At 38.7% G+C, this 12,946-nt stretch overlaps 1 protein-coding gene and 1 non-coding gene across 14 annotated transcripts in view; both read right to left on the bottom strand.

Moving 5' to 3' along the window:
- Window positions 1-1,820: 1,820 nt before the first annotated feature.
- The window catches only part of MCTP1 (multiple C2 and transmembrane domain containing 1), a 540,048-nt gene continuing 528,922 nt past the window's right edge, over window positions 1,821-12,946 (bottom strand). For all 13 annotated transcript variants that reach the window (XM_067031360.1, XM_067031359.1, XM_067031357.1 and 10 more), the window contains 2 exons: window positions 5,329-5,426; window positions 1,821-3,836 (listed from right to left, as the gene is read on the bottom strand). In XM_067031360.1, the coding sequence (XP_066887461.1) occupies window positions 3,765-3,836; window positions 5,329-5,426 (170 nt within the window). In that variant the 3' untranslated portion in view covers window positions 1,821-3,764. The remainder of the gene's footprint in view (window positions 3,837-5,328; window positions 5,427-12,946) is intronic.
- LOC131756490 (small nucleolar RNA SNORA62/SNORA6 family) lies at window positions 12,373-12,523 on the bottom strand. The gene has a single exon (XR_009335664.1). It is a non-coding gene; the product is annotated as a small nucleolar RNA SNORA62/SNORA6 family (small nucleolar RNA).

Here is a 12,946-nt window from a genome sequence, read left to right on the forward strand (position 1 = left end):
TGCTTGTGCATGCAACAGAACACTTTTTTTGTTGTTACCAGTTCAGAATGCGAAGGAATAGCTCAATACATTGAAACTCATTTGAAACCAATTTGAATTATTTGATTCATCTCCCCTGACCTTTTTTGGTTTTTGGTTCTTAACCCCAGATCCCTTTGGAAAAGCACAGATAGAAACATTAAATTCCAGCAAACCTTTCACAGTGTTGTTAGTTTCTATAGCATATGACCATTTTGGACATGTAATGGTTTTTATCTGCATAGTATTCTTACACGATGAGAAATTTTCCTTGGTATTTCTTAAACCTCAGAGATTCAGCTAGAATAAGTCTTATGATGTGACTGCCACTGTACAAATGTAGAAACTGAGGCAGAAGAGGTAACAGTTTCACCAGAAAAAAAAAAGGGTGTTTTATATTTTTTTCTTTCAGTGAGTTATACACCAGTCATCCTGGGAAGGAGAATTATAATCCAAAGGAATGACTCTATTGTAAGTATTCTTTTCATTATTTTTTTATGTGGTTTTAATTCATACTTGACCAAGCAATTAGAAAAGGCTGATTCTAGACACACTAATCAAACAAATGAATAGACATCTGTACACAGATATACACACACACTCACGCTTGACATTTAAAGCCCCAGAATTTAAGCATTAATTTAATAATAAACAGGCTTTTGCAAGAAGTATAATGGTGGCTCTCTTTACTTGTATTTCTGGAACAGCAACTGCCTTTTATATTTTGATTTGTTTTCAATGCTGAGTACAAAACTCAAAAATAAACATTTAGGTATATTTAACTAGTGTATAAACTGAAATTAAAGCCTTTGAATAATACCTGTTAATACAGAAGTATGACTCCTTTCAGCATTAGAGACATTTGGATATTGAGATCAAAATGGGAATATGGTCCCTGGATAAGAGAACTTACTACTAAATTTTTCTTCACTTTTAAATAACACAATAAAATTCTATAAAAGATACTTTTAGAAACATCAATTAAAATTTGCTCTTACTATACTTTAACTCCAGATTTGGTTTTAATATGCTATCATTGGTTTGACCATTGCCTATGACAGGGCAAGTGGTATAGTTGGTACTCAATAAATATATCACAGAGCAAAGTCACTTAAAGAATCTTTCAATTCAGATTATCCTAGTGTATAGAATGATTCAAAATTAATTTGGAATCCTGACAGCACCTATCAATTTGAGTCTGTGGAACAGTACCAAAATAAACAAGAATTACCATGTTCTTTTTATAAATGAAAAAAGTTTTAAATATGCATTTCTTATAAATTACCACAATTAGTGGCAATAATAGTAGTTTGGATAATGAATGACCTTCAGTGAATTTACTTACTAAAGGATATCGAGGAATATATTTCATAGTTCATATGACTACTGTATATAGCAGTCCAAATAGGTGTTAGAGTGACATCCAGTCTCTTAAGATATCTTAAAATATTTGTGTTTACAGGCCTCTCAAAACCAAATCAAGTTAAGCAGCTTTAAAAGGCAAAATTGTGCCTTTGTGAGAAGGAGAAAGAACTGGTTAAAGTTTTGTTATTCACAGTCTCTTGTTTTCAGTCTGTGAGTGCAGTAGTTTGTAAATGCAATGAAGATTCCCCTGAATATCACTTTCATGCCTCAAGATAGTTCTTACTCCTCTAGCAGTGTCACTGGATACTCACCCCTGCAAGGTGCTGCGTTTTATACAGCACGCAAGGTTTCGGGGAAAGCCTTTTTTCTTCCAAACCAAACCTGGGTTTCTTTAAGTAAAATATTATTTATATGAGACCAAAAAATCAAAGTACTGATTAGTTTTAGAAAAGACTTTTTTAATGCAGTGAATAGTCAACCTTACCATTGAACTAAACATCTGAAATTTGATAGCATGAAACAGAAATTAGTCATCTGTTAATGGTTGCTATCCACTAGGTACATCTGAGGTGTTAGAATATCAGGCTTGTAGACATTTGAGTAGACAATGTCAGCAGGGAACACAAATCTCACACAAAGTATAATCAAAAGTTATTTCAAACAAATTATTCCATCAGTAAACTTCCTGTAGCAACATCAACTTCATGAAGTATTTCGTCTGTCTTAACAAACGATGATGGTATGCAGATGTAAGCATGGCATTATAAACACGATGCGCTAAATAGAGCATATTGAGGTCAAAGCCTTTCTGTAGAAAGGGAATTTAATTGACATTCTTTCAAGCATAGTGTATAAACAGATCAAAATAGTTTTATCATAAGAAACAGTATTTAACAACATAGCTTTAAAATAAAAATACTTTAAAAATCAACTTTGATGAGATTAAATTTATTTTTAAAGAATCTCCCTATAGAGTGAAATATATATTTCTCGCTTCTGGCTTTTCTACATTTTTCCAGCATGACCCCCACCTTCACCCTATCCCAGTCCATTGTTAATAAAGTAGTGCAAAACTGCAGCAATTTCAACCAAGCTTAATCCCCTACCAAATCAGGGAAGTAAGACATTCTCACCAAATTCTCTCTAGAGGTATACTCCCTTGATATACCAGGAAGTTAGGTACAAAAACTACATGAGAGTCGGGAATTCAATTTTTAAGTATAGATTCTATGGTAAGTAGTGAAACATTTTCAAAGGCAAACTCCCCCTCCCCATAAACAGTTTGTTTTACAAAATAGGTTTTCATGCATTCGTATTTTCAAGAATGATTTTTTTTTTCTATAAATGAATGTAATGAAACACTGGCATATCACTTAGCACACTGCATTCTCCTCTACGTTAAAATTCACACTAATAACAAAAATCATAATATGCATATCAAAGCAGTTCAGTGACCTAATAAGAAAGTAGATACATTTTTTTTTCTGTGAGAACACTTGAGTATTAAATATTTTTAGATGCACAGAGGCATAATCTGACACCAAAAGCAATGTGGATTTAATTTGCTAGATTTTTGACAACTGAACTGGGTTGCTAATTTGCTAACTTGGCACAAATTAATAGTGATTGGTATAAAAATCCTTATAGGCAATCATCATTTATAAACCTGGCAGTATTTTTTGTGTAGTCCTGTAGAGATTTTAAGGTTTTAGATGGAATGATAGAAGATTTGGAAATTTTCTTTGTAGGATTTAAGTGTGTGGAAAATTCTCTTGAGGAGGTGAATACACCTTCACTCATTAGCTTAAAGTCAGTCTAGTCATATCTAAATAATTTGCAGAGGAATGAATATCAGGATCCGAATCTATGTTAAAGTTGTAATGCATCTGTTCCATTATTTAGGTTCTGGAATCCTTCCTCCCTTTTGAAATGTATAAAACATAGAAAACTGTAATGGATTATTTTTCAGATAAAAAATATTCACATTAAAAAAAAACTTTAAAATCACATTGACATTTACATTTTATGTAGATTTCATCAGAGCACGGCTGAGCATTTAATATTCTAGTTCTTACACTTGTAATTAGAAAAATGTGTATCTCCCAATGTTACCATTCTTACATTTGTTGTTCCAATGTGTTATTATCCACAGCTAACAAGGCTTTCACGCAGCAATAGCTAAACCTTTATCAAATTGATTCTGTACAACGGAAGTATATTTTCAAAGACATATGCCTTTGTACACTATTTACAAATTCTCTCAATCATGGTTAAATGGCAAAATAAATAAAAAACAGAAAAAAAGGAAATGCAGCTCAGGCTGAAGGCTTTTCCTTTTATCTTCCCAAACAGATGCTGGTCTCCTCAGTGCTGGGAGCTGGCTAGCCAAGATTGTTTTTCTTCCTTTTACATGGGCTATGAGAAGGATCTGGTTTCAGTTCTTGGTATTGCACCTGTTTAAACAGAGTTCAGAGAAAGGCTGGTCAGGTGGCCACTTTCTGGCAAAGGAAGGAAAAGCAAAGGAATTGAGAGACTATGCTTGGGGGAAAAGAAAGTGCTCGCTCTGGAAGCTATATGTGATCTGCAGCTGGGATGCAGAAAACAATAGAATGATAGAGCAAAGAGTCAAGGGAAATCTTGCCAGAATCTACATGAGAGCCCTGATGTGAACTTTGGTAACAGGCTGAGGTCTCTATTGCCCATACCCAAGTAACATTAAAAGCAGAACCATCTCCATCTATTTTGAGGGGCCGAATAATGGTTCTCTATAATTTATTGTGTGCTTGTTTAATATAAGCTTCATCTCCATCCAGCCCACTCTCATGTCTGATACCAAATCAAAAACTCAGCTGAAACAAAGGAAAAAGGTATTGCTGCAACCCAGCTTCAATAGTTTGATAAAAACATTTCTCATTTTGCTCTGAAAATATTTAATGATCAGTGGGCATTAATTAACCTCCAAGGCTTTCAAAGGATTGAGATATGCCCCGGTTCTCAAAAATCAGTACTCTCTCCCCCTTCACTGATCTCTAAACAGACATCTTTAAAACTCACTTAATTCATGCAATTTATTTAAGGAAGTGTTTTTCTCAATGTCTGCTGGCATACTTTGCTTTCATCATCTAATATTCCTAATTCCTCCTTCAGGTGATGGTGACTTCCCTTCACAAACTCCAGCTGAACCTTGGGGGAGGATTGTCACCACCACCACCCCCCGCCCCGACATCCTGGTAGGTTTTCTATGCAATGCCCTCTCATTCCCCAGTCTTCTCTGTAAGTTCTTCTTGGATAACACCCCAACTGGGCTAATTCCTGAATGGCAAAATCTTCTACAGGCTTTATTAGCTTTACTTAGCTCTTCTAAAGCCTTCAAAATTAAATGGATATAAAAGATAAAACCCAATGCCACACTACATTAAAATTATACAGGCATACCTTAGAGATATTGCATGTTTGTTCCCAGGCCACTGCAGTAAAGCGAATATTGCAATAAAGCAAGTCGCATGAATATTTTGGTTTCCCAGTGCATATGAAAGTTCTGTTTATGGTATGCTGAAGTCTATTAAGTGTGCAATAGCATTATATCTAAAATAGCAATACCTTAATTTAAAAGTGCTTTATCACTAAAAAATGCTAACCATCATCTGAGCCTTCAGCAAGTATTAATCTTTTTACAATAGTAACATGAATGATCAATGATCATAGGCCACCATAACAAATATAACAATAATGAAAAAGTTCAGAACGTTTCAAGAATTGCCAAAATGTGACACAGAGACCCAGAGTGAGCAAATGCTGTTGGAAAAATTGTTCCAATAGACTTGCTCAATGCGGGGTTGCCACAAACCTTCAACGTGTTAAAAAAAAAAAAAAAAAAAAATGAAATATCAGTGAAGCACGATAAAGTGAGCTATGCCTGTAGTTATAATAATGAAACCTACATACCACTTGCACATCTGAAGGGACTCTGGAAAGGAAGTCAAGTAGTTCATTATTATCAATTGCATATGGACTCCGCAGCTTTTTTGTAAATTTATTGATGCCTGAAAAGGTGACAGATCAAACATTATTGAAATCTATAAAGTTTGGAGTTCAAATACACATTTCTGGCAAAAGTGTTGTGGTAATTTAAAGATCTAGATTAAGCTGCCTTTATTTCAGCCTTGACTGAATGAACCAGTAAACCCAGTTTTCTCCCTCCCTCCCTCCCTCTTTCCCTCCTCCTTTCCACCTTCCCAACTCCATGGCTGCTCTGTTTTTCTCTTTGTACTTCAGTGGCTTCTTCCCAGCAGGAAAGGCTTTCTATTTGGGAAACAAAAGGCACCTGGCAAGAATGATCAATGACCTATCTTGCCTTTCCCCTCAGTGTTACAGTACTTAGAAGCTTTGCTTTAATGTTTCATCTATGATGAAACTTGTCTCCCTACATTTTGGATTGGGATTGTTTCTATGGCAAGAAATCTGACTTACTGGTTCCCCCTTTTCAAAACGTTACACTTTTTTTTTCAGTGGTGGGGAGGTGTTGTTATTATGCAAACTAACCTGGGTTTTTGCTTTTTTTGTTTTAATTTCAAAATGACCTGGAATTCGGAAGGGTTTACCACCAGCTTTAAAAAAATAAAAAGCTTTGAAGATGGCGACGTATAAGGATTCCAAACACATCTCTTCCCACCAACATGCTGGATCTACAGCTACATATGGAACAGCTACCTCTGAAAATAACCTAAAAATTGGCTGAGTGAGTCAACACACTGGCAATCGTGAGAAGGCCCACATCGAAGCAGGTAGGAGAAGCAGGGACACAACCACACCATAAACCCCACCCCTAGCCTGAGAACCCACAATCAGGAGGGACTTCTCTCTGAGGAGTGAGGGTTTGAACCTCAAATCAGGCTTCCCCAACTTTTAAGAATTGCACCTGGGGAGATGAGCCTCCAAAACACCAAGATTTTTTTTCTTTTTCTAGTTTTGAGAAATAATTGACATACAAGTTTAAGGTATACAACGTGATGGTTTGATGTACACATATAGTGAAATGATTACCACAGTAGGTTTAGCTAATATCCATCATCTCGTATAGATAAAAGAAAAGATTTTTTTCTCTTTTTCTGTGAGTTTGATGTTTGGGCTTCTGAGGGGTTTTATTTTTATTTTTTTCCAATTCCACATATAAGTGAAATCATACAGTGTTTGTTTTTCTCTGACTTATTTCACTAACATAACACCTTCAAGGGCCATTCATGTTGTTGCAAATGGCAGGATTTCCCTGTTTTTTTTATGGCTGAATAATATTTCATTGTATACCACTTCTTTATCCATTCATCCATCAGTGGACACTTAGGTTGTTTCCATGTCTTGGTTATTGTAAATAATGCTGCTATGAACATGGGGGTGCAGATATCTTTTGGAGTTAGTCTTTTTGTTTCCCTTGGATAAATTCCCAGAAGTGTAATTGCTGGATCATATGGTAGTTCTATATTTATTTTTTTAATGCCTCTCCATACTGTTCTCCATAGTGGCTGTACCAATTTAATTCCCACCAACAGTGTACAAGGGTTCCCTTTTCTCTGCATCCATACCAGCATTTGTTATCTTTTTGATGATGGCCACTCTAACAAGCATGAGGTGCTATCTCATTGTGGTTTTAACTTGCATTTCCCTAGTGACTAGGGTTATTGAGCATCTTTTCATGGATCTGTTGGCCATTCGTATATCTTCTTTGGAAAAATGTCTATTCAGGTCCCTTGCCCATTTTTAATTTTTTGTTGTTGTTGTTATTGGATTGTATGAGTTCTTTATGTATGTTGGATATTAGCCCCTTACCAGATACATGGTTTGCAAATATTTTTTCCCATTCTGTAGATTAGTTTTTCACTTTGTTAATGGGTTTTTTTGCTATGCAGAAGCTTTTTGGCTTGATACAGTCCCACTTGTTTATTTTTAATTTTGTTGTTTTAGGTATGATTTTCAAAAAAATCATTACCAAGACCCATGTCAAAGAGCTTTTTAAAAAATGTTTTCTTCTAGAAGTTTCATGGTTTCAGGTCTTACAATCCATTTCAAGTTATTTTTTGTGGCTGGTGTAACATAGAGGTAGTTTCATTCTTTTACATGTGACTATCCAGTTTTCCTAGCACCATTTATTGAAAAGACTATCTTTTCTCATTGAGTATTCTCAGTTCCCTTGTCAAATATTAAATTTACCATATATGCTTGGGTTTATTTCTGGGCTCTCAATTATGTTCTATTAGTCTATTTGTCTCAAAACATCTAGCTTCAGAAACCAACTGTGTTCAGACTCACCCTCCCCAGGGCCCAGCATGGAAGCAGCTGATCCAGGGGCAACCAGATTTTGTGTGGGAAAGGATCATTTGCTTGTCATGAGGGGAAGGCATCTGATGCGAAACATATTTAGGGGCCTACCTGGGTACTCTTCAGGGACAGAGACTGGCAGCCACCATCTTTTTTTTTCTTTCCTGGCAGGAACCATCTCTCCCCGACTGCCTCAGTCCAGTCATTTGGTACCATCTTCATGCTCTCCCTCTGCCATGTTCCAGAGCACCAGTATCTCCCTGAAGGGAGCTTTCTCACACATCTGGTGCCTGAGGTTTTACATCTATGAGGCAGTTCAAGATGATGACCTAGGACGGTCATGAACTCACCTCTTCCCACAGACACACCAACTCTACAGCTACATATGGAACAATTTCCGGTAAACAAAAAACACCACCACCACCACCCGCCGCCGAAAACCAGCTGAGCACCTCCTTCACGTGGGGCAAATGAGAAAAAGGCTACATTCAAGTGGATAGGAGATGCTGAGAAAAAAAATCTCACCATAAACCCCACCCCCCAGTGCAGCTACCCACCATCATGAGGAAACTCACAAACCCGGAGCTTCTCCCTGAGTAGCCAAGAGTTTGTACACCACATAAGGCACCTCAGCTTTTAAGACCTGCACCTCAGAGTTGAGCCCTCAAGGCATCTGGCTTTGAAAGTCAGTGGGCTTGCATCCATGAGACCCAAAGTGCTATAGTGAAAGGAGAATGGCTCTTAAAGAGCTCGTGAGTACTCACTCACCCCAGGGCCCAGCACAGAGGCAGCTGTTTGAAAGGTGCCCAGGTTTTTCTTTTTCTTTTTCTTTTTTTGTATGCGGGCCTCTCACTGTTGTGGCCTCTCCCGTTGCAGAGCACAGGCTCCGGATGCGCAGGCTCAGCGGCCATGGCTCACGGGCCCAGCCGCTCCGCGGCATGTGGGATCTTCCCGGACTGGGGCACGAACCCGTGTCCCCTGCATCGGCAGGCGGACTCTCAACCACTGTGCCACCAGGGAAGCCCGGTGCCCAGGTTTTATGTGAAAAAAATTAATTTCCTAATCTTAAAGAGTTGGCCGGAGAGGCAGGGGCCTGCTAGGATACTATCTGGGGACAGAAGCTGGTGGGCCCCATTTTTGAGCTCTCCCTCTACTGTGCTTCATAGCACCAGTATCTCCTGGAGGGAAGCTTTTACCCACATCTCGTGTTCTGGGTTTTGTGGCTGCCACCAGGGGGGTACCCCTTGATTGCTTGGCTCTGGAGGCCAGGGGACTGGTGCTCCTGGGTCCCCTGGAGCTATAACATTCAAGAGACAGTTCTTGGCAGGCTACCACCCCCAGGGCACTGGACAGACAGCAGACTGAAACACAGCCCAGTCTTCCCAAGAAAGCCCTATTTGCTTGTCCAGGAGCTTTTGCCTGAGGGGCAGAGATCTGCTCTGGCACACTTCTAGGAGCCTATGGAAGTGTTCTCCGGGAACAGAGGCCAACGGAGGCTGGTGGATGCAATCTTTGCATTCTCTCTCTGCCTTGCTCTAGCTTGCCAGTATCTCCCAGAACCTCGGCTGGTGCCCCAATTTTTGCAGCTGCTCTCAGGAGACACCTCTACATTTCCTAGTTCTGGTGGCCAGAGGGGCTTATGTTTGCAGGTCCCAAAGGACTCTAACCAATAGAGAAAGAAGTCTTAAACAGCTAACACCCTTAGGGCACAGCTAAAAGTAACAGACCAAGGAGCTCAATCTCTGTGAAACGGGCCTATAATTTTATCATGGCAGGCTTCTAATTAAACACACATCTAAGGGCTGACTGTAAACCCTTCCAGACACCTCAGAGGGGAGCTCTTACACATGTCTGGTGCCCCAATTTTTGCAGCTGCCACCCAGGGGATTCCCCTTGATTGCCTGACTCTGGTGGTCAGGGGAGCTGGTGTTCCTGAGTCTCACAGGACTGTAACAATCAAGAGATAGTTCTGTGCAAGGTACCACCACCAGGGCACTGCACAAACAGGAGACTGAAACACACCCCAGTCTTTGTATGAAAGAAGGCTATTTGCTTGTCCTGGAGCTTTGGCCTGAGGGGCAGCTTTCAGGTTTGGCACACATCTAGGGGCCTATGCAGGTGCTCTCAGGGGACACAGGCCAGGGGATGCTATCTTTGCACTCTCCCTCTGCTTCACCACAGTTCATCAGTGTCTCCCAGAAAGGAGCTTATAAACTCATCCAAAGCACTGATTTTTGTAACTGTCACCCAGGGGACACATCCAGATCATCTGTCTCTGGTGGCCAGCTGGGCTTACACTTACAATCCCACTGTATATATCTGCATAATTTAAAAGCTGCTGCCTAAGGGAATGACTTTCAATTAGCCTGAATCTAGGTGCTGCCTGAGATCTTCCTGTTTGAGACACTGACAGGTCTTCACACATCCTCAACTACTGAGGGCTACTAAAAATAAAATAGGCTCGGACTTCCCTGGTGGCACAGTGGTTAAGAATCTGCCTGCCAATGCAGGGGACATGGGTTCAAGCCCTAGTCCGGGAAGATCCCACATGCCATAGAGCAACTAAGCCCATGTGCCACAACTACTGAGCTTGCACCCTAGAGCCTGCAAGCCACAACTGTTGAGCCTGTGTGCCACAACTACTGAAGCCCGCACACCCTAGAGCCCGTGCTCTGCAACAAGAGAAGCCATTGCTCTCTGCAACTAGAGAAAGCCTGCACGCAGCAACAAAGACCCAACACAGCCAAAAATAAATAAATAAATTAATTAATTAAATAAAATAGAATAGGCTGCTTGGACAATCACAAAGGTTTGGGAGACAACTAAGAGCTAAGGCAAGGTTGACTGATAAAGTTCATCTCCTATGCAAGACCACTACTTCAGGACTGGGAGAGGTGGCTCATTAATATAGTGCATAGAAACCAACACAGAGATTCAAACAAAATGAGGAAAATGTTTCAAACGAAAGAACTAAACCTCAAGGAAAAAAACCTTAATGAAATGGAGATGTTATTTACCTGATAAGGAGTTCAAAGTCATGCTCATAAATATGCTCACCAAACTCAGGAGGGTATGGATGAACAAAGTGAGAAGTTCAATGAAGAGATAGAACATATAAGTACCAAATAGAAGTCACAGAGCTGAAAAATAAAATAATTGAACTGAAAAATACACTAGAGGAATTCAATAGCAGACTAAATGAAGAATAAGAAAGGATCATTGAAAATCAGAACAGCAAAAAGAAAAAATGACAAAAAGTGAAGATTGCTTAAGGGACTTACAGGGACAACATCAAGAGCACTAACATTTGCATTATAGGGAGTCCCAGCAGGGGAAGAGAGAGAAAGGGGCAGAAAATGTATAAGGGCTGAAAACTTCCTTAATCTGGGAAAGAAAACAGACATACAGATCCAGGAAGCCCAGGGAGTTCCAAATAAGAGAAACCCAAAGAAACACACATCAAGACATATAATTAAAACGGGAAAAGTTAAGGACAAGAGTCATAAAAGCATCAAGAGATTAACAACTTGTTATGTACAAGAGAACCCCCAAAAGACTATAAGCAGATTTTTGAGGAGAAACTTTGCAGACTATAAAGGAATGGCATAATATATTCAAAGTGCTGAAAGAAAAAAGACTTCCAAGCAAGAATACTCTACTCAGCTAAGTTATCCTTCAGAACTGAAAAAGAGTTTTCCCGACAAGCAAAAGTTAAGAGTTTATCATTACTAAACTGCTTTATGACAAATGTTAAAGGGACTTCTTTAAGCCAAAAGAAAATGTGCTATAAGTAGAAAACAAATGCAAGTACAAATGTCACTAGTAAAGGTAAATATACACTAAACATAGTGGAGTAATCATTTATAAAGCTAGTATGAAGATTATACAACAAATATAGTGAAAATAACTATAACTACAATATTTAGTTAAGGAATACACAAAAATAAAAAGGTGTAAAATGTAACATATAAAACGGGGGAATAGAGTAAAAATTTAGAACTTTCAAATGCATTCAAACTTAAGTTCTTGGGACTTCCCTGGTGGCGCAGTGGTTAAGAATCCACCTGCTAATGCAGGGGACACGGGTTCAAGCCCTGGTCCAGGTTCAAGCCCTGGTCCAGGAAGATCCCACATGCTACGGAGCAACTAAGCCCATGTGCCTAGAGCCCATGCTCCACAACAAAGAGAAGCCACCACAATGAGAAGCCCATGCACTGCAATGCAGAGTAGCCCCCGCTCGCCACAACTAGAAAGAAAGCCCACATGCAGCAATGAAGACCCAACACAGCTAAAAGAAAAATTAAGTTTTTTTTTAAAAATTAAGTTCTTATAAGCCTCATTGTAACCACAAAATAAGAAAGCAAGAGAAGAAGAAAAGAACAGGAAATATGAAACAGCCAGAAAACAACTAACAAAATGGCAGTAAGTACATACCTATCAATAATTACTTCAATGTAAATGAACTAAATTTTCCAATCAAAATACATAAAGTGGCTGAATGGATTTTTTTAAAAAAGCAAGACCCTTCTATATTGCTGCCTGTGAGAGATTAAGTCAGATGTAAGGACACACACAGACTAATCATGAAGGGATAGAAAAAGATATTCCATGCAAATGCAACTGAAAGAATGCAGGGGAAGCTATACTTATATAAGACAAATAGATTTTTTTTTTTACATTTGTAGCAAGTATTAGTATCAAACTCCATTCATTGGGCCAGAGACCCTTGTGATGTTGGCGAAAAACTGCCCCTCTCATGTAGCACACTACCTACACTTGTGAGTTCATCATCCTGTGGCCTCAACTCCAAGCTCTAACAATGTGCAGAAGAAAAATAGATTTTAAAACAATGCAAATTGGAAAGGAAGAAGTAAAACTCACTATTTGCAGATGACATGGTTTTTTATATAGAGAAAATTCTAAAGACTCCACCAAAAAACTGTTAGAACTAATAAATGAATTCAGTAAAGTTGCAGGATACAAAATCAATATACAAAAATCTGTTGCATTTCTATACACTAACAATGTACCATCAGAAAGAGAAATTAAAACAATCCCATCAAAAAGAATAAAATACTTAGTAACAAATTTAACCCAGAAGATGAAAGACCTATACACTGAAAACTGTAAGACACTGAGGAAAGAAATTGAAGACACAAATAAATGGAAAGGTATTCCCTGCTCAAGGATTAAAAGAAGTAATATTGTTAAAATGTTCATACTACCCACAGCCATCTTCAGTTTCAATACA

This window comes from Kogia breviceps, chromosome 4 (assembly GCF_026419965.1).
Source record: "Kogia breviceps isolate mKogBre1 chromosome 4, mKogBre1 haplotype 1, whole genome shotgun sequence".
Lineage (NCBI taxonomy): Eukaryota > Metazoa > Chordata > Mammalia > Artiodactyla > Physeteridae > Kogia > Kogia breviceps.